This window comes from Heterocephalus glaber, unplaced genomic scaffold (assembly GCF_053883595.1).
Source record: "Heterocephalus glaber isolate CG9 unplaced genomic scaffold, H.glaber_assembly_v1.0 deba00000474, whole genome shotgun sequence".
Taxonomy (NCBI): Eukaryota; Metazoa; Chordata; class Mammalia; order Rodentia; family Bathyergidae; genus Heterocephalus; species Heterocephalus glaber.
The window spans coordinates 1,693,555-1,715,202 of record NW_028258146.1 but is presented as its reverse complement, the minus strand read 5'-3'; the positions used below and the strand labels follow the sequence as shown (position 1 = coordinate 1,715,202).

The following is a 21,648-nucleotide window of genomic DNA, read 5'->3' as shown; positions in this document are numbered from 1 at the left end:
AACTCATAAAATGTACAAAACCAAGGTTGAACCACATGTAAACTATGGACTTTAGTTAATAAACTATCAATACTGACTCATTGATTGCAATGAATATTTCACATTAATGCAAGAAATTAATAACAGGCCTGGGATTTAGCACAGTGGCACCATGCCTGGCTCACAAGCACAGCGTCCTGAGTTTGATCCTTGGTACCAGAAAAAAAAAAAGAAATTAATAACAGGAGAAACTGCGTGTGTGTGTGTGTGTGTGTGTGTGTGTATGCGCATGTTGAAGGAGATATTTGAAAACTCTGTATATTCCACTCAATTTTTCTGTAAACTGCTCTAAAAAATAAAGCTTATTAGTTGCAAAAATAAAAGTGAGAAGTAAGAATAATAATTTCCTAAAGTCTCAAACTATAGAAATAAGTGATATCTGGGTTATGGAATTCAATTTGTTCCAAATTCATGTTTAAACACCAACAAGTTTGAGAACTGAACATATTTTTCCTATAAGAAATAATGGGAAACCAAGTAATTGGCTCTGAGACCCCAAAATTACATTTATAAATTCATTTTTCCAGGACTTTAACAAACTTCACAATGATTTCTTTAACTCTATCGTGGTTCTCAGTTTTCCTCTTAGCTTTACTGCTGGTATCACTAACTTTCTTTGGAGCCATGCTTACGATATTTTATGCAAATAAAGTGCAATATTTTATGCAAATAAAGTGCAAAACAAAGCACAATGACGAATGCTTTAGTGCATCAACACAAGCACTTTATGTTGTCTGCGTGAGAGAGACGCTTAGACTAAAGCGTCGATCATTTCTGTCAACAGTGAGACGATTTGTGCGTGACCCACTCGGCCAGGCCAGGCCAGGTATTTTCAGGCTGAATTTTCAATCACAAAGGCACAGACACTAAGCAGGCTTTTTTCAAACTTTGCTGTTAGAGTAGTGGACAGTTTGAGCTCAGAGCCATTTGACAACCAGGGTCTCATTGTAACATGATCCTTCTGAAAAACAAGTGAGATAAAAGAATAGTTTCAGTGTTTCAAACAAAATATTATAAAACAACAGAAGAAAATGAAGAGCAAACTACTGACAGAGGCTAGAAAAAAAATGAAAAAGAAGAAAAAATAAGGAAATAAAAAAGAAGGAAAACAATTGCATTTTTCCAGAATCAAGTAGACTCAGGGAAATCAAACACACATTGAAAACTGGAGAACAGGTAAGGTTTAAAATTATTATAGAGGAAATATAAGTATGGAAGACATATATTGTGTGCATAATATTCTGAAAAATAGAACACAATATGTAAAATGAAAAAAACTACAATATGTTTCTGAAATGATGAGATAAACCACAAAGGTAGATAGGGATATTTTGTTTCAGTTAAAATGAACACAGAAAAGCCAACATCAAGAGGTAGGCTAATGAAGTTATTCATGTATAAAAGCAGCAAATAATTTGAGTCAAAGTTTTGGAAAAGCACATGTTGCAAACTTTCTCACTTGAATTCAGACCTTTCCACTAAGGCAAGAAGTTCCAGACTTTGGGATGGGGGAAACATCAGAAAGCTTTGGGAATATAGAAGGTTTTTCTATGTTTCACTGTGGGGAGATCTGATCTATATTACAGGGCTGCAATATGACACTGGAAACTGGGTAATTTGTAAAGAACAGAGATTGATTTTTTTTCTAGTTCTAGAGGTTGGGAAGTCCAAGCTTAGGGGCCATACTTTATAATGGCCTTCTTGCTGCCTTGACCCATGGTAGAAGGTGGAAGGGCAAGCACACATGTGCACTCAAGAGAAGAAAGAGATCTGAACTCCTCATTATACTAAGAACTTGCTCCCATGATCATGACATTAATCCATTTATGAGGGCTGAGTCTCACAACTTAACTCTTTTTTTTTTTTGAGGTACCAGGGATCAAACCCAAGACCTTGCACTTGCGAGGCAGGCGTGGCACCACTGAGCTAAATCCCCAGCCCACAATTTAACTCTTATTAAAGGTTCCACCTCTCAGTGCCATTATACTGAAGATCAAGTATCCAACACATGAACTTTGGAAGACACATTCAAACCACAGCAAGGAGGAAAATGGTAGCCTAGAGTAGAGGATGTCCAGTTGCTACAATGGGAAATGGGTCCAGGAGAAGCTCCTTCCCTTATATCTGCCCCCAATTGCCTTCCCTGATACACAAATACAGTGCAGGAAAGTGGCACTTAGAAAATTTGGTACCCTGATCTTAGGTACTTGCAATTTCCCTGAGAGTGGGGTGATATGAAGATGGGAGGATAGGAAGTTATACAAGTATTCATCAGCCCCATGTACAACCTCAAGGTTTCTCTCCCATCTGAAGAAACACATGGAGGGACACCAGGGCTTTCAAACCCTGTGCATATCATCAGCTAAGAAGCTCACAGGCTTCTTCCTTGGGAAAGCATCAAATGATGGATGATGCAGTGCAAAGGAAGGGCCCTGAAGCCCGGGTGAGCCTGAGGGGTCCAGGTATGGAAGGCTGTGGAAATTTCCACCGAAGCTTTGGCAGCAGCCTTCCAGGTCACAGGCACGGGCACAGCAGGACCTGGGCTGGGCTGCAGGGCTCATGGCAGCAAGGCCAAGGATAAGGAGTGGATCCCAGTCACCAAGTTGGGCCAGCTGGCTAAGGACATAAAGATCAACACCCTGAGAGAAATTTATCTCTTCTCCCTGCCATTCAAGGAGTCTGAGATTATTGACTTTTTCCTGGGCATATCCCTCAAGAATGAAGTTCTGAAGATCATGCTGGTGCAGAAGCAAGCTCATGCTGGCCAGTGGACCAGATTCAAGGCATCTGTCACCATTGGACATTACAATGGTCATGTTGATCTGGATATAAAGTGCTCCAAGGAGGTAGCCCCTTCCATCTGAGGGGCCAACATCCTGGCCAAGCTCTCCACTGTCCCTGTGCAGAGAGATTACTGGGATAACAAGATCAGCAAGCCCAAATGGTCCCTTGCAAGGTGAGGGGCCACCATGGCTCTGTGCTGGTGTTTCTGATTTCTGCCCCTAGAGGCACTGGCATTGTCTCAGCCCTTGTGCCCAAGAAGCTGCTGTTGATGGCAGGTATTGATGACGGCTACACCTCTGTTAGGGGCTGCACTGCCACTCTGGGCAACTTCATCAAGGCAGCCTTTGATGCCATCTCCAAGACCTACAGACACTTGATCCCTGACTTCCAAAAAGAGACTTATGTCTCCCTACCAGGAGTTCACTGATAATCTTGTAAAAACCTCCAGCTCCAGCACTGGTTACAATATAAGGTTTTTACACAAGACAAAGTGAATGAAATGTGAAAGAAAAAAAGAAAAAAAAAAAGCTGACAGGTCCCAGGATCATGAACTCACTGAGAAAAAATAGACAACTGAGGCACAAAGGTGAGCAGTTCAAAAACATAGGGATACTGGATATAATATGTACAGTGGCTATATACCATAATAGGATAGTCAGTGGATATGTTTAATTGTAGAATGTATGTAGTCAAAAAAGTGCTTGCAGCATTATATCATATGGATCTGGATAGAACCTATACAGTTGTTATATACCAAATACAGTGTCAATAAATGTGTTGAATAGATACAGTCAAAGAATGAACTAGCAACATTTTATGCCAATAGAGAGCAGAACCAATTTCATAAAATTCTGCATAGAAAAAATAAAAATGTTACCCTAAGATTTTTCTACTCAGTGAAACTTTTCATTGAGTATAAAAAACCAAACATACTCGAGAAAGTAAGACTTTAAGAACAGAACAACATTTATGAATACTTCTCAAAATGATAATGAACAACAATGTGATCATTAATTGTGATTTGTCAACTTGTGTAAGAACTCCCAAACAGATTAATAAAGCTCTGGGTTTGTCTGTGAATGACTGAAAACTGAGGAAGGAATACCCACCCAGGCTTATAGCTTTGATGGAATAAAAAGAAAGAAGGAAGTCTTCTGTTTTCTTCTTCAGAAGAGCTCTGGGCTTCAGCTTTTCCTCTGTACATTTCCTCCTCTTCCTTCAGCTTTCTGACATGAATACACACTGGACTCTACAGTGAGATCCAGGCCTTCAACCTTTGACTAGATCCTCTATCTCTCCAGTGCACAGATGGTCATTTTGCATTCCTCCACCCTTGATTCCCCATGTGGCCATGGTAAGCCTACCTAATAAATCTTTTACATAATTATTTTTATTAAAAATATTAAATCTGTTTCTCTAGTAGTTCATAACTAGTACAGATTTTTGGCACCAGGAATAGGGCCACTGTTGTGATGCTACCTAACCATGTGGTCCAGAAGCCTTTGGAATCTGTTCACATGAGGAGTTTGGAAAGGTTTGGAGATGTCAACTGGAGAAGCAGTGTTATGGCTTGTATCTAGATCTCCCCCCAGAGCCTCATGCAGTCATAGGTGGGGCTTTTCAGAGGTGGCTGGATCTAGGATATGGGATGCTGGGATTAAGGATGTGATGCTGGGATTAATTGTGCAATGCTGGGATGAAAGGTGTCCCACCCTGGGTATAAATGCTACCTGCCCTAAGGGTGGGTAGTCTGGATGGAATATAAGAGACAGAAAGGGGGCTGCCGCCATCATATGAAACAGCTACTTGTCTTCTGTTGCCTCCTGCCTGCGCTGCAGTGCCCCTCTGGCATTCCATCCTGCCTTGGAGCTAGGTGATTATGGACTGAAAGTGCTACAAACTGTGATTCAAAATAAACCTTTCCTTCTTTAACTTTGGGTATTGAGTATTTTGTCTCAGCAATGAGAAAAGTAACTAAGATAAATAGCTTTCTGGGAGATTCTGGCCAGAGCTCAGAAAACCAGAGTGCTGATAAAAAGACAGATGGTAAGGACAGGCTCAGGAGGGATGTTAGTTTTTTTGTTGTTGTTGTTGCTGAGACAAAATACCTGATATCCAATGTTAAAGGGGAAAAGGTTTATTTAGCTCTGTTTGTAGAGTTTTCACTCCATAATCAGTTGACTCAAAGGCAGGATGGCACATGGAAGAGGAGCAACAGTTCATGGCAGTGGAGGACAGCAAAAGCAAGCAAGCAAGCAAGGGAACCTTAACAGCATCTTTCTGCTCCTTTTGTCTTATCCAGACTGCCAGGATTAGGGCAGGTGCCAAATCAATCAGTGTACTGGTTTAGTAATCACACACCCTTAATCCCATCATCACACAGTCTAGATTTAGCCACCTCTGAAAAAGCCACCAATGACCACATAAGGCTTTGCGGGGGACACCTAAACCCAAACTATAACAGGAGGTTTCAGTTGGGAACAAAGATTTCATTGGCAGTTAGACTCCAGGTCATGTGTGTTATGGTCTGGCTGAAAATTTGCCTGAATTTTACACATGTCCTGAGACTCTGTGGGAGACTGAGTTTAAGAGTAGCAGACTAGTTAATCTGGAAAAGAAATATCAAGGCAGACTAATATTGAGGCTGTGGCATGGGTTTTGTTGGCAGCTTTTAGCCAGATCTATATTGAGAATCAAAGCAAAATACATAGCTAAGTGATTTTCAAAGTTTTTAGTTCCACCAGAAAGGAAACTCCTATAAAGTTGGATTAGAGGAGAGTTTGGTTGCTGAGAAAATTATTACTAAAAGGGATCCAAATACTTTACAACAGAACAATAGAAAAGATGCCTTGAGAGAATGGCCTCACCCTTTGCAAGCTCAAAATTGCAAAAGTGAAAAACTGCTTTAGGAAGAGAGCCCCAGAACACTATACTCTGAGAAGGAAGGGCCACTTAGGGAATTTGTTCTCATGGATTTAGCCATCCAGGCACTTGGAGACCTCTGCAGCCATGGTACAAGGGATCCTGGCTACTGCTTGAACTGATGGCTTCTGGGGCTGGTTTTACAAGTATGCAGAATGCAGGAGTTAGGAAATCAGGAAATCTCCCACCCAGATTTCAGAAGAAGGCCTGGGAGGCCAGGCACTGTGCCCCTGAGAGGACAGTGTATAAAACTGAGAGTGAAGCCCAAAGTGCAGTGGAGTCCCCAGAAAGTTGTAGAAGCCAGGAACATGGAACATTGAGGAAAGCCTTGAAGAATGGGCAAAGCTAGCCCAACAGAGAAGCCATGAGGGTTGCAACTATAGGCAATGCCTTAGAGGCAGGGCCACCTAAATCTTTTGGAGTTCATGTTTTATCACCCCAACTTGCCCTGGGTCTTAGACATGGAAATACAGGATTTAATGCCTACCCTGCTGAGTTTCAGTCTTGCTTTGGTCTCATTGCTCTCTATCTACCTGGTCTTCCCTTTTGGAATGGGAATGTTTATCCTGTGCCATTGTATGTTGGAAGTGTTTAACTTTCTTTTTGATTTAAAAAAATTTTTTTTAAATAACTTTATTATCAAACACACACACATACAGAAAATTAAAACCATTCAAAGAAGAACAATGCAAGGAAAAAAAACTACAATAACATTCAAATACAGTAGAACTTAACCAAAACAAAACTGAAAAGCACTTAAACATTTTTCCATGTAACTTGAAAAAGCATCTCAAGCACCTACAAGACACTAGAGGAAGTGATTTGTTTCAGAAAGATCCCCCAAATCAATGCTGAACAAATAATGATCTGGAAAAAAACCCTCCAGTTAGTTAGCAGACTCCACATAAGCCAAACTTCTCCCCAATTTAAATTTTGATACAGTCATATGACACACGATGGAAACACAATCCAAGAAATATGTTATTAGGCCATTTCATCTGTGTGTATCCTTAATTACACTTTAGTTTCTTACACTAGAGAAACTGTTCAGTATTTACACATATGTATCTTATTTATTTCCCTTAAGAGGATGGCCTCTATATGCATCCATTTAGCTATAAATGTCTCTAGTTTCTCGTTCTTTATGGCTGAGTAGTACTCCATTTTATAAAAAAAAAACACATCTTCTTTATCCAGTTTCCGGTTGATGGGCACTTGGGCTCTTTCCAACCTTTTGATATTATGAACTGTGCTGCTATGAACATGGGTGCACATGTATCACTGTGGTATGATTCTTTTAATTCTTTGGGGAAGATCCCCAGCAGGGGGATAGGTGGGTCAAATGGGACTTCCAGTCCTAGTTCTTTGAGTTATCTCCATACTGATTTCCACAGTGGTTGCACCAGTCTGCACTCCCACCAACAATGGAGAAGGGTTCCTTTCTCCTCACACCCCTGCCAGCATTTGTTATTGGTTGATTTCTTGGTAGCAGCCATTCTTTGTGGGGTGAGGTGGAATCTCAGCATTGTTTTCATCTGCATCTCTCGAATGACCAGTGATGTTGAACATTTTTTCATATATTTATTTGCTGCTTTTACTTCTTTGTCTGAGAAATGTCTGTTCATTTCAGATGCCCATTTTTGAACTGGGTCTTTGAATTTGGGGGGTCTGAGTTTTTTCAGTTTTTTTTTATTTTTGCGGGAGCTCACAGCTAAGAGTTTGCTTTGAGTCTCAGAGGAGACTTTGGACTTGGACTTTTCAGCAATGTTGAAACTATTAGGAGCTTGGCAATTCTTCAAGATAAACTACATCCATTTTGCATAAGGAGATGCCCATGAGTCTTTGGGTGGATAGGGGCAGAATATTATGGCTTATATCTAGGTGTCCCCCTAAAGCCTCATGTGATCATAGGTGGGACTTTTGGAAGGTGACTGAATTATAGGGGCATTATAGCTGACTTGCTATTAGGAGTTGAGGCCTGGTCAGAAGAGGAGGGTCACTGTGGGTGTGACTTGAAAGGTTATAGCTCCCTTCCTGGCTTCTCCCTTGACATTCTTTCTGCTTCTGGGATGACATGACATGAGCTGCTTTCCTCTGTCCAAGACCTTCCACCATGCCACTAACCATGAAAGGGCTGGAACTTCTAAAATGTGAGCCAAAATAAACTTCTCCTCCTTTAAATTGTGGGTGTCGGGTATTGTATTACAATGACAAAGAAAGTAAGACAAACAATAACAATTTATTTCATGAATTCCAGTCAGCTATAATGTATCAAACGGGAGCTCTCAGATATCTTATCACTCTTTAATCACATAGAAAATAAAACTAAGAGTAGACAATTTATGGAATTCTACTTGAGTGCAAATATTATCAACCTTGTAAAACAAAATATACAGTACTTAATTTTTTTTTTTTTGAGGCAGGATCTCTCCCTTTGTAGTTCAGGCTGGCCCTGAACTCACTATGTAGCCTAGGCTGGCCTGGAACTCACAGTGATCCCCCTGCCTCAGCCTCCCAAGTGCTGGGATTACAGGCGTGTGCCACCACGTATGGCTACAGTACTTAATTTTTTAAAACTTGTAAGGGTGAAAGCAATTTTTCAAAGCAAGGAGTGAATAAATATACTGTCTATAAATAAGACATGTAAGTTTTAAAAATGGCTCAAAGACATGTTTTCTTGACTTTAGAGGTACCTTTCAAAAACCACACTTCCAGTGATAAAAAGATGATTATAGCTATCTATCATCTATCTATCTATCATCTATCTATCTATCTATCTACCATCTTTTTTGGCACTGGGGATTATACCTAGGGCCTTCATAAAGAGCTATACTGTCATCCCTTTGTTATTTTGAGACAGCAACTCACTAAGTTACCAGGTTGCCCTGGCTGGTCTTAAATTTATAATTCTCCTGCCTCAGCCTCCTAGAGTATTGGGATTACAGACATATATCACCACACCGGGCTTATTTCTTTATTTTTAAATTAAAGTAATCTGTAGTTAGTATTTAAACACACATTTTAATAGGAAATGGTATCCATGTCATGCCAGAAAGTTGCTGCTTTAAACTTCCATTTGAAAGTAATGAGATAATGTATACCTTTTTGCTGGTATGTGCATACCATATTTAGTCACAGTAGTTGCCTCTGGAGAGAGATTCAGTATTTGGGGTCTGAGAGACTTATACTCTGTATTTCTTACCTACCTGATTTTTCCAGGGCCTGTATAATTTTCTATCATTAAAGAATAAAAGTAGCCTAATGAAGAGGAAGTAACAGGTGAAAGGACAGAAATGTACATAGATTTTGCTATGAAGAAGAGCAAATGAAATAGGAATGTGCTTGGATGCTGATGGGAACCATCTCACAGGAAGGAGAAATACAAGGTGGGTTCTAGGAAAGTGTACAGGATGCACGTTAGAGAGTGTCGTGGGACCAATACCTGTAGAAAGGACAGGAAAGAAGCAGGCATGGGCAGAGGGAGAACTCCAGCTGTGATGCAGACCCAGCATCCTCTGCCAAGCCCATAGGAAGCCCTGGAGCTCAGATATGCTTTGCAGATGTCAGGTGTTGGGTGGAGATGACCAGGTACTGTGTCATTGGCTAGGGGAGGCCCCAGCTGTTCTGGACAAGAAGCTCTGCAATCATGAAGAGATGGATAATTGGAGGCCAGGTGCTGGGACAGCAAGAACTCTACTATGGGGTCTGAGTGGCACATCAGTGTTCACCACAGGGAGAGACTGATGACTGATGGGCAAGGAGTGAAAAAGATACATCCTTGAGATAAGAAAGGCTGGAACCCAGAGCACTAAGGGTCAGTGTGTCTGGGTTAACATGTAGCTTCCTCTATTATGACACAAAGAAGGAGCTGGGGCAGGCGCCAGCCAGTGCGAAGCTTTGGAAGTGGTAGGAATACACAATATCCCACCATCTATGCTCTCAAAGAAGCTTTGAGAAATGCTACCTCTTATAGGAGAGAAAGTTAAGAAATGCCACAATGCCTGCACTCTGGAGGCTGAGGCAGAAGGGTCATCTGGAGTTCGAGACCATCCTGGACTACCTAGTGAGGCCCACTCTCATAAGAAAAGATGCTTGTTTGAGATGTTGGGAAAGAGGGGCTGCAGCACACTAATCGTCGGCACCACATGTTTTCTTCCATCCACTCAGCATTTCATGTCAGGAAAGCTGAAGACAAAATTGCCCTGAATGATTTCTCTTGCTAGGACAGAATAATGAGGGAGAGGTCTGAAAGTATTTATAGAAGAGGAGAAATGGAGGGGCTACTGATGTACAGTGGTAGAATCAAAGAAGGATTATGTAACTTGTCCAAAATCAAGACAGTCAGTGTTTGGGTGTCTGCACCCAAATTAGAAAAGCAATGCAGCTCTCACATAGCATGTTATGGTCCCAGAAGGAAAGACACAGCACCTTCCTTCCAAGTGGGCAATTCGAGGAGAGGAGAGTGTAACAAAAGGACTACTTACCAAAGTGCAGGAAGAGAACACACAACAGCAGTGTCACACTGCCACGGTTCTGGCAAGGGGACATCTTGGCTGGATCTCCTGTAGTTGTGATTTCTTTCCCAAGGAGGGAAGCAGCCAGCTTGAGGCCCTGCCAGATGGGCATCCTTCGCATAAGCAGCTCTCCTTGGGTCTCCCCACCTTCCCATTCCCTCTGCATTCTCCAGGAGCTAAGGGAACTTCCTTTCCCAGAGAAGGAAAGATTTAGAATAGGCGCACAAACTTGCTCCTCATAACATAGGTCACCAAGCCCACCTGGGCATCAAACTTGTGAAGATAAGGACAAGCATCTCTCTCCTGAAGTGGCACAGGTATCCTCATGGAAGGCAGAGCTTACTGTGCCTACTCGCTAGGTTTAGCCTCAGCATTGCAGGGAGAAGCCAACTGGGTCTGATGTGTGCAGACCAAGATCACGATCTCGCTGGAAAGGGTCTTTCCTATGGGTGAAACTTTCCAACTGCTGTTAGAGAATTTCTAATCTTTGTTGTGTGCTTGACTAATGACAGCCAGGAAGCTGGGCAAATGCTCGCCTCCGGGCAGTGGATCCCTTTACACGAAAGACTGCAGCAGGGACAGGAGTCCAAGCCAAAGGAAAAGACCCTTTTTGGTGCGTTGCAAGAGCTCCCCAGGACTGCTGTCCCTGCCACCTGGCAGCTGCTTCGAGGGGCGAGCCGGGGCGCTCCCTTGTGGGCGGGCGGGCACGAGCCGCGGCACCGAGCACCGCCTTTCTCTCCCTGCCCCTGAGAAGCAAGGCCCTGCCAGCTCGCAGCTGCTAACCCCCGAGGGGATGGCTGGCTGGCGGGGGAACTGCAGGAGGGTAAGGGTTCCGGTGGCAGGAACTGGGGCTCCGGGCCACGGGTTCAGGCAGCCGCAGGAAATGCCTGCTTTGCGGGCCTGCGGAGACTAGATGTGGGCACGGACCGGGAAGGCGGCTGGTCTCCAGGCCGAGCCGGCTGACGGCTCGAGCAGCTGTTTAGGCCAATCACCCCGAGCCTGGAGCTGAAGAAACTTCAAGTGAAACGTACTGCCGGGATCTTTGGGCTCAAGTCCGTCATCTTACAGATGCGACAGTTTAGGGCCACAAAGCGACCCGACCGCGGCCACACAACAGGCTGTTAAAAGGACTCGGGGTGTGGGTGGAGTGAGCAGCTGCCTCCCAGATTGGAACCCTCAGAGGCCCTAGTGCGCACTCCCACTTAGTAGTCCTAAATAAACAACTGAAGTAAAACATAAATCTGACGGGGTGTACTGGAACTATATTCTCTCTTTTTCATATTTTTCGGGTGCAAAGAGTTGAAGTTTACCAAAGGAGAACTTTTCTTTCGGTTTTGGTGACCGCGCTTTGCTGATGCCCAGGGGACCTAGCACTGCTAAGGAGCAGTTCAGGGCAGAGGCTCAGCGTCAGCTTGGCCTCCAGCTGTCCCCAGTTTGAGCTTCAGGTTTTAATCTTCTGGGTAGGACCGTGGGTGACATCGCGTTTGCCAAGTGCTGCCTCAGAGGGGTCGCGGCACGTGGGGCTTTCTGGACGCAGCCCCGGACTTCCGAGCACCGTGGGAGGGTCCGCTGGGTGGGCGAATCTGACGAAGCATCGGCTCACGGTCTTGGTTGTGCTTTGGCACTGCTGTCCAGGCGCCTGCAGACCCGCGGACCGTGAAGGCCCCGCGGCGGTGTTGCGCAGGCGGCAAACTGCTTCCATTGCTGGGGCGGCGGGGATTGAATTGCGCGGGGCAGGCCCAGGATGCGATTTAGCTCTGGGGCGCTCAGCTGTGGGCCATTTCCGACGCCCACATCTCTTTGCTCCCATTCCCTTTCTTCCTCCCTCCACCCATGGGAACCCCCCCACCCCAAATATATCCGGTGGCCTAGATATGTAATTGCTCACTTAATGGACTTTGCTAACCCACAACACAGGGACCGTTTTTATTAATACCCATTCAGGCCTGAAGTTAGCCACTTGGGAGCTACTTTTTACCGGACACACACCAATCAGCAACTTCACTTCCCACCTAAATAATGTGAATTATTGGGACACTCTTCGGAGACATTCACATTTTCCCCTTCACATTTCAGAACAAAAAGTTGGGCTGGTGCTCAATGCTCTCAGGTTTTAGGAGTTTAACAATAATTAATGCTAAATTAATTAGGTACATTAAAGTTTAAGGTTAATTAATTAAATGCATTCAAAATTAAGGGTGATTTGATCACTGTGGAAGAACAAACATAGCATCCCAGCGAGAGGGGAAAGAAAAGCTGGAAAGTTGTCACTGAATATAGAAGAGGTAAAAAATCCTGTCCTCTACCTAAACGATTTCGCTCTCAACAATTCTGTGGGGAAATGACTTGAGCTCGAGGTAGTTACAAGATCTCCCAGTGCACAGCAGGGCCATATGGGTCCCGTGGTGACCGTTGTGTTATCTGAATCCTCGCCGGGCCGGTCCACACTGACTACAGGCACATTTCCCAACCCGAGGCGCCAAAGTCAAATCGGCTTTTTCACTTGGTCCCGACGGCAGGGAACCGAAGCCAGGGCGAAGCGACAGGGGTTTGGGACACTGGGAACATTTACTGCTCAAGGGAGAGTGTACCGGCCGCCTGCGCCTTAGAGGGATGGGAGCGCACCTGGGTTCCACTGTGCGCGCGTGCGGGGACAGTGACATCCGGCGCGGGCGGAGGCGGTGAGTCACCTCGTGGGCGACATTCAGCCACCTGGACCGCGCTGGGTTGCAGTCGGAAGGAACATTCTGTCCCTGAACCGCTCGCGGCCGGGCCTTGAAAGCCCGCGGGCCTGCAGAGAGTGGGTTGCAGCTATCAAAAACTTTCTAAACTCGACCGGGGTGAACTAGAACTGAGATCCTGAGCTTCCTAATTCTAAATGCCTGGATGGTCAAGAATGTAGCAGTGTTAGCGGAGCGTGCAGCCCGGCCGCGCTGGCAGCCGGCGCGCCTTATGGTCCTTTAGAAGACCCGTTTCTCTGCCCCCGCCCTGGCGGATCCTTTTGCGGAAGACAACGCGGGAGGGCGGCGTTGAGTGGACTTCGACTATTAAACAAGTGCAACTCATTTAACCGTCAAGGATCTGCTTCAAATTGACTTTTAACTTACAAAAAAATTGGTGGCGAAAAATGACACCAAATAATCAGTGTCACCGTCACCGGTCAACAAACCAATCGGTCTTGTAAGTGGGGGTGGATATTGGCTTTAACATTATTTTTTCAGGAATAGGGGGAGGTAGAACATTTTCTCCTATCTAGTCTCCAACAAACTCATCTCGATAAAACTTCCTACACGGGACTCGCACTCAAATTTCGACCAGGAAACTTAAAAAAAAAAAATCAGACTGTTCTCTTCCTGTTACTTGCTCCCTTTCTCCCCAACCTTTTCTCGGAAGTTTAGATGTTGGAAATTTTTCTTGAGGACATTTTCTGCCATCCTACTTAACCGGCAGGACGAGGAAGATCGCCCCTGGCAAAGGGTGAGGAAAAAACGAGGGTGAGGGTAGGAAGTTGCTAGCGATTTCCAAACAGGCTTTTCACTTAAACTTCCTAATCGACGTCTGTGGCGGAAGGAGCCCCTCGGAGTCTCCGGCGTGGGATGGGCTGGTTCGGGGTCTGGGTACATCTCCAGGCGGGCTCCCATCCACTTGCTTGCTACTCTGCAACAACCCAAGCCCCCCTGCTCTGGATGGAAGCTCGTGTTCCAGCATCTGGGCAACTACAGCCTAGGCTGGCTCCCAGGGAGCGAGTGCGGAAATGTGCGCGGGTGCAGGAGCGCACCGCTCCTGGGGTTGGACCTCTTCCAGTTTACCGTCTCTCCAACCTCCTTCCCACCTTCTGCTCCTGTCACCAGGCCCTGGCTCCGCCTCTCTGAAACCGCCCCTTATGTCCTGCAGCCAATAGCAACTCCCGGCCGCTTTCCACCGCCCCGAACCCTTTCCACACCCCCACGTTCCGAGAGAAGATTGGCTGTTTCGCTCTCAGCGAAGCGCCTACATTTGCATGGCACTCCGGGCTTCTGGTAGGTAGAGCGGCGCGTCGCTCCGAAAGGCCGGGCCCGCCCCCTCCACCTCAGTCCTTGGCTCTCTTCCTGCGCAGTTCTCCTCCGCAGCCCCTGCCGGGTAGAGCTGGGGCTGCTCTCAAGGGTCAGTTGTCGGGACTGCGAGGTGAGAGCCCCGGTGAGAGGCCGTGCGCACCATCTAGTGTGGCCAGGGGAGCAGGAGTGCTGCCTTTTCCTGGCTTCTCCTGAGCAGTCCTCTGCCACTAGTTACCGTCGATCCGACTTTCCGTTCCAGTTGCGGCTTCTCCCGGGCAACATGTCAAGAGCTGCCGCCACTCCAGCTGCCGCCGACACCTGGGGAAGAGCAGCCGCAGAGGCGGCCGCGGGCACGCGGGGACAATAAACCGAGTCACCCGGACCTCCAGCGGGCCAAGGGAACCTCTCCGTGCTCACGGCTCGGGCGGCCCGCGCTATGTGCTGAGCCATGCCCCTGGGCGCGCCCAAGGGCAGCGCATGGGGCAGCGCCTGAGCGGTGGCTGGCCCTGCCTCGATGTCCCGGGTCGGCTCTTGTCGCAGCCGCCGACGCCCCCGCCACCGGTGAGGAGGAAGCTCGCGCTGCTCTTCGCCATGCTCTGCGTCTGGCTCTACATGTTCCTGTTCTCGTGCGCCGGCTCCTGCGCTGCGGCGCCCGGACTCCTAATGCTGGGCTCTGGGTCTCGCGCCGCACACGCCCCGCCAGCCCTGGCCACAATTCCGAATGGGACGCCCCCCAGGCTGCCTTTCCGGGCGCTGCCGGCCACGGCACTGGCTTCGGGCAAGGAGATAGCTGAAGGCGCTTCGAGCCAGGAGGAGCAGAGTCCCGAGACGCCGGACTCCCCCAGCCCCATCTCCAGCTTCTTTAGTGGGTCTGGGAGTAAGCAGCTGCCTCAGGCCATCATCATCGGAGTGAAGAAGGGCGGCACGCGGGCGCTGCTGGAGTTCCTGCGCGTGCACCCCGACGTGCGCGCCGTGGGCGCAGAGCCCCACTTCTTCGACCGCAGCTACGACAAGGGCCTCGCCTGGTACCGGTGAGTCTCCTCGACCCGGGCAAGGCCTCCTGCCGCGAGCCAGACCTTGTGCGAAGGGAGACTCAAGATGAGTCAGGGAAGTGGCAGGGGTACAGCTTCGGACCACCAGGGGCGGGGAGGGACGGAGGAACGACTGCACTGGAGCGCAGGCAGCGCCTGGAATCCCGCCCCCGGGCGGTTCCTGGTGCGCCCAGCTAGGCTCTGGCTGCAACCTAGCCAGACTTCTCTCGGAGCGCTGGCGGAGCAGTGGTGCGCGGTGCCCTAGGATTAATTGGGCGGCCTCGCCTTGAAGAAGCGGGGCGGTGGCTGAGACAGCGCTCGGGGAAACGCGCTGCTCTCTAACCATGGCGATGTCCCGTACGAATCATTCCAGGGTTGCTCGTATTTTATTTTTCTTGTTGGAGCCCGGGACGCTGGGAGGAATGTTCTGTGCCTCTCATGTCACAGTCTCTTTCCTAGACCAACTTCTAGAACAGCTTCTGCTCCGCAGATGTGTGTGCAGGAGCAACGGGGTTCTGCCAGAGCTGCTGAGAGCCTGAACTTTTTTTTGCTGCAGCCCTAGTCACTGGAACCCGAAGGGGTTCAAATCGCCTCCTTGTCGAGCCTCTTAGGCTCGAGAGGGCAAGCTGGGCGGGTGGGCTCGGAGCCTCTGCTCGCTGCGGAGCGTGGAGCGGTGCTGGTCCCTGTCGGGCAAAGGCACGCACTGCAGCAGTCAGCCGCAGCGGCGCACAGCTTGGAACGCTTCCCGGCGCCCTCACGCAATGCCCGCCCGAGCATTTCCGCCTCCCAGGCCTCGGTGCTGGGAGAACAAGAACGCAACTCTCCGCGCGCCCTGTATACATCGAGGTGCAAAGAATATTCTGAGCCCTTTGATTGAGAAATGTAGATCACTTCGGAAATTCTGTTCTCAGATCGGGTTATGAGTTCTTTTCCAAAGGGACAGCGGGACTGGGATTACCATCACGACCTCTGCCCACTGCTTCCCGGGGGCTACTGGTCTTTGGGGTGAGCAGTTGGGCGGGGGAGGGGGGAGTCAGATTCTTGTCTCTAGAAACCCGGTTGCCTACCGAGACCCTGGGCACTGGCCCCACCTTCACCTTTCTGGTCACCACCTCTAGCCCCATCCAGCAGGACTAGCTAAAGTCCCCGGCACTTTTCCAGGCAGGCCCAGTTAGCTTCAAAGAGGCTGGAGAATTTTAAAAACAAGAGTGGAGAAACGAAGCAAACCCTACCCCCGTCTCCACTCAACTGTCTGAATCCGGATGGGATGGAGAATCAAAATACAAAAGGGGCTGACCTGGCGGATTAAAACCGCTCTTTTCCCAGCCTCACTCTCCCCGTGCGCTTTGTCTTTAATGTTTTTTATTATTGTCCGGAGTTGCCGAAGTCTCGAGGCTTAGCCATGCGTGACAGCCACCCTCCTCAGCATTCCCGTTGATTAAAAACGCGCGGGCCCTGGAATCCAGCGCCTGGATTCACGTCGGGGTTCAGAGCTGAGTTTCAGAGCTCTCATCTGCGGGGGTTGGGGGGAGTCAGCTGGTTCTAGCAGGACTGAGAAGGGTGAGCGCAAGGTGCAGTCAGGTGCCCTAATTGTCAGCTGTGGTCATTGATTGTATTGATGGACTTCTACCCCACCTCCCCTCCTCCTTGGGATGAGGACTCGGGCACAAGTGGCAGGCCCTAACTAGAGCCCTTCTCGGTGGAACCCGACAGAGCCCGAGGCGGCTCGGGGTTTTGTGAGATCAGATACGCTTGGGGCCGGGGTGAGAGGAACTGGCAGGAAAATAACTGAACCCTTCATGTCAAGCGGTTTTAGACGTACCTGGGGCGGGTTTTGGAAATCCCCACAGAAAGATTCACACAGTCTCTTAGGTGGGTGCCCTCCACCTGCCGTGTTCTTTTTGACTGACTCGTGGACGCTGAACGAAGCCTCGGTGCAAACTTCGCGCTGCGCCTGGGGCGGGGAGCGCAGCTAACGAGCTTTAGGTCGGAGCCGGGCTTGGGAGCCGCGCCACCAGCTGCAGCGCCGGGAAGGCTAGACGGTCCGAGGGGGCTTGGTCAGGGTGCGTGAGACGGGACACTCCTCAGCCTTCCGAGCCAGTTCCCTAAACGCACAGGCAGCACTGTAGGGAGCCAGAGGCGCAGAGCCCTGGCGGTGACCCGGGAGGAACCAACTGCTAATTTGGCAAGTGTCCCAAACGGTGCGTTCCGGACTGCCCCAGCACTGCGTGACGAGATCGCAGTGTGAGTGGATATTTTTAAGATAGAAAGCACTTTCAATGCTATCTGCCTAATTAAAACTTTAATTTACAATATTCCAGGTATCTGAGTGAAATGTGTGAGTTGCATAATTGTTTTGAAGGTGGCCGTTTTAACTTTAAACTGAATACACCGTGGAAACGACCAACACAGACAGATTTGCCTAAAATCCGGTGGTGTCCAGGGTACCCCCCTGGCCCAACCTGGAGTTCTGTCTGCTCAAAAAATCCATGCTCCGAGCTGAGCTCTGTGACATCTCCTGCCGTGTGATAAGGTCAGGCAGCTAATTAGAGAGGAGTATAAATAATAATTAATGGGGGATGCAAATCAGAAACATGGTTAAAACAAGTTTGCAAAACCAGAACATTAAAAGAGGAGACATTCTAACGGCATTTAAGAAAAAAATACCCCATGGACATGGATGATTGAGTCCCAGGGTCACCAGGTAATCTGCTGTCCAAGGAAGTCATAGACTGTGTCTGAGCAAGTCCTTAATAGGTTTAATTGGTTGACTCAGCCCTACCAGGGGCCTAAGCAGTGGCCCAGGGCCTGGATGATTTGCATGACCCCTCGGAATTTGACTGGTTCCTTCCACTTGTCCCAATGAGACACCTTCAGCTCCATGAGGAGGGCTCGTGGCAGGACAGAGCCTGCGGAGATGGCAGTGTGGGGCTGAACCCCATCACCCAAATTTCTGCTGCCGTGGAAATCCGGCTTATTGGGGCTGCCCATCTACTCTGGAACCTGAGTTTGTTTTAGTCTGATTAAGATTCTTCTGGGTTTACTTTCCCTGTTCATTATCCGGCTCTCTCCAGTCAGCCTCCCAAACCTAACAAATGCTGATGAGGACCCCACAGAGTGGCTTATGGGGCTCTTTGGTGAAACTGGCCATTACCTCTTGGTCCCTGGCCCAGATGGAGTCTGAGAAATGAAGGCCTGTGGTTCAGGAGAACATAAGGAATGCAAAGGTGGAGAAAACATCCGCTCTGGACATTTAAACTTGGCATATTGATTTAACTCTCAGATGGTCAAACATTAAATATGCAATTTTTAAAGTTTCTCTTTTATTTGCCTTAAGTTTTGGTAGACCTTTACGAATGTTAATGTCCTCACTTCGGGAAGTAAGTTGGTCCAATACTGTATGATTTGTATTTGTTACAAATTTGCTTTCCACTTAATAGTGGCAGAAACTTCTTTCCCATCTTGGTTCCCCTTTCCATTTTTAGTTGTACAAAATAAGCTGATACTTTAATGCTGTAGCCAACATTTGAAAAATTGCGTGTGTGTGTGTGTGTGTGTGTGTGTGTGTGTGTGGTTTAATAACTTTGGTAGCTGACATTTACTAAATGTTTCCTCAATGTGCCAAGCACTGTTTCAAGTTTTACAGGATTAGCAAATTTAACCCTCATTACAGTCTTGAGAAGTAGGTGCTTTTACAGATAAGGAAATGTGGGCACAGAGAAGTTAAGCAACTTGTCCAACCTCTCACAGCTGGGAAGTGAGTAAGCTAATACATTAGACCAGGCAGCCCCACTCCAGAGGTCATTCTTTGCCAAGCTCCCTTCCCTTAAGTGAGCCAAACAAGATGTTGGTCATCTGCGATGAGTTCAAAGTGGTTTGCTTTAAGAGAGTTTGAAAGTTTTCCGCCTGCCTCCATGCATCTCAGTGTGGATGGCTCACTTTAAAGGAAATTCAGTTTTATAACATCCCAAGTAGGTATATAACTAGATTGAAGACCATGGTGGCACTTTTATTTCTTTGCCCAGGACAGCTAGAATCAAAGGAGCCATTAAAATGACAAAAATATCCCTCAAGTATGAGAAAACATATAGAGTGTCAGTCCTGAGGAGTAGATTTAGTCTCTACCATTGCCCCTTTTCAAGGCTGGGAAGTGTAGGCCATAGGGTTAAATGACTTTTAAAACTCCTTGAAATAATTTTATTCATTTAAAAAACAGAGTGTCCTCAAATCAATGCGAGTAATTAACTTGTACTTATTCACCAGAAGACAATTATAGTTAACAATTTAAGCAGATTTCTTCAGAATGAGATCTAAAACCCAGTAACTGCAGAAACTGCTCTCTTGAAAGCCAATAGCTAAACAAAGCAGTTTCCCCTGCATTTTTAATTTAGCAAAGGCTGAGAAAACTAATTTCTCCGTTTCCCTAAAAACCCTGTTGCCAAGACTGTTTCTGTCTTCACTGAGGGAAATGTAAGATAAGATCTGATTGAGGATAATTCGTTTTGAAATAATTGCACTCTCATTCCTAGAGTTTAGACCAAGTATGCAGCTCACTTCCAAGCTGCTGGGTGAAGATCAGAAATTTACATTTATATGCAACAATTTGAAGTACAAACCATCATGTTTCAAAGCTGTCAAGATTTATTAGCAAGACAGTGTAGCATGTGTTGAACCCTGTTTTTAATTAGGCACCTAAATTAGACCATAAAATGGTTGATTAATCTTTTACACATTGAGGAGAAAATATAACATAAATTAACCTAATCATAAGTGTTTTCCCAGATGCTCTGAGTTAATAAAATAGTCAATATTTAGTAGCAGCTTATTTGTTTTAGATAAATAAAATGCTGCAGTGTTGGAATTAAATTACACTATTATCTTCCAAATGATATGTTATTATTGAGCAGGTCTCTACAATTTAGGTTGCAGCCCAGACCTTAAAAAATGATCTTCAAAGATGTACTACTACAATTAGGAATTAAATACTGACTAAAATAAATTTTTGATTTTTTAGGGGAATCTGGTTATTGAAAAATTGTAATTTAATATAGACTAGTATTTATAAAAGATATTTTCCCAGCTCAAGTTATATTGTTTGACATTTCAAAGTGAACTCTCACAGCTTCTGTTCTTCTGCATCTTGTTTGAAGAAAAACTTTTTGATATTTTCAAAAATCAATGTCACAATACCACATTCGAAATATGTATGGTAATTTGCTCTTTGGTTTAAAACATGTCATTGAACATACGTTTTCTGGTTTTATAAAATGACTCTGAATCACTTATTTATAATTAAAAGTGCACCAGGAATTTTAAAAACACCAAACCACCAGTCAGCTAGTCTTATGAATCAGGGAGGTGGCATTTATTTAAAGCTTCAAAACTGAAATACTTGACTAAGATTGCTTGCCGACTGCTTTCTCTAACAGTTTTTTTTGGAATACTTTATGTTCTCACTCTATGAACATGGAAATTAAGTTGATTGACAGAAACACAAAATGTCCACTCTAAAGGCACAGCATAATGAGCATTTCTTTTGCTGTGAATAGAGTTAGTTTCCAAATAGGGTGCTACTTCTTTCATTAAACAGTTGATGATTTCAGAGTCTAATAGAAATTTCAGTCCTCAGCTTTTAGGATACCCCAGGAATCCCAGCAAAATGAATTTCCAAAGTATGTGGCATATTTTCAAGGGTAATGAAAACAATATGCTGCTTACCTCAAATGAAAACATTTACCATGACCGAAAAGAAATGAGATACTGATATCTTTGAAAACTAATTTTATGTAGACCATGAAACTTTTCTTATATTAAAACATTACCTTGTGAGAACTCTCGGATTCCTCTCACACTATGCCAAAATAAAACTAACCTCAAATAAAACTGATGTTAGAGTGCACATTGGTTTTTAGTTTTGATTTTTATCATGAGATTTGAAAATTTAGGATGTGAGGGTAATAATTATGATCTCAGTAACATGATAAATAATTTTCAATGCAGCTAAGGCTGTGTGCTAGAGTAGTGCTAATGGGAATAAAACCCACCATTACGTTTTCTGGATATACATAAGAATAGTATTAATTTCCTTTATCATATGTCTATATCTTGTTCTTTTAAATATATATTTCCTACACATTCCTGTGTCTCTGAAAAATACGAAAGATAACCTAAGCTACTTGGTCACTCAAAAGAACCTAACTTCATTGTCATGGATGAAACATGTTCAAATAAAGTTGTATAGCAGTCTTTGCCCCTCAAAAGCCTAGCGTTCTGTGGCACGGCAGGGTGAATATTATTAATAATAATGTATTACATATCTTAAAA

General features: G+C 46.0%; 1 protein-coding gene and 1 pseudogene across 2 annotated transcripts in view; both read left to right on the top strand.

Moving 5' to 3' along the window:
* The first annotated feature begins 1,384 nt into the window (after window positions 1-1,384).
* Window positions 1,385-9,731, top strand: LOC106008281 (small ribosomal subunit protein uS5-like; annotated as a pseudogene).
* Window positions 9,732-13,047: 3,316 nt separating this feature from the next.
* Hs3st3b1 (heparan sulfate-glucosamine 3-sulfotransferase 3B1) overlaps window positions 13,048-21,648 on the top strand; it is a 41,374-nt gene continuing 32,773 nt past the window's right edge. Inside the window, exon 1 of one of the 2 annotated variants that reach the window (XM_004870752.4) lies at window positions 13,048-15,324. In XM_004870752.4, the coding sequence (XP_004870809.1) occupies window positions 14,771-15,324 (554 nt within the window). In that variant the 5' untranslated portion in view covers window positions 13,048-14,770. The other variant, XM_087204394.1, reaches the window with a different exon arrangement.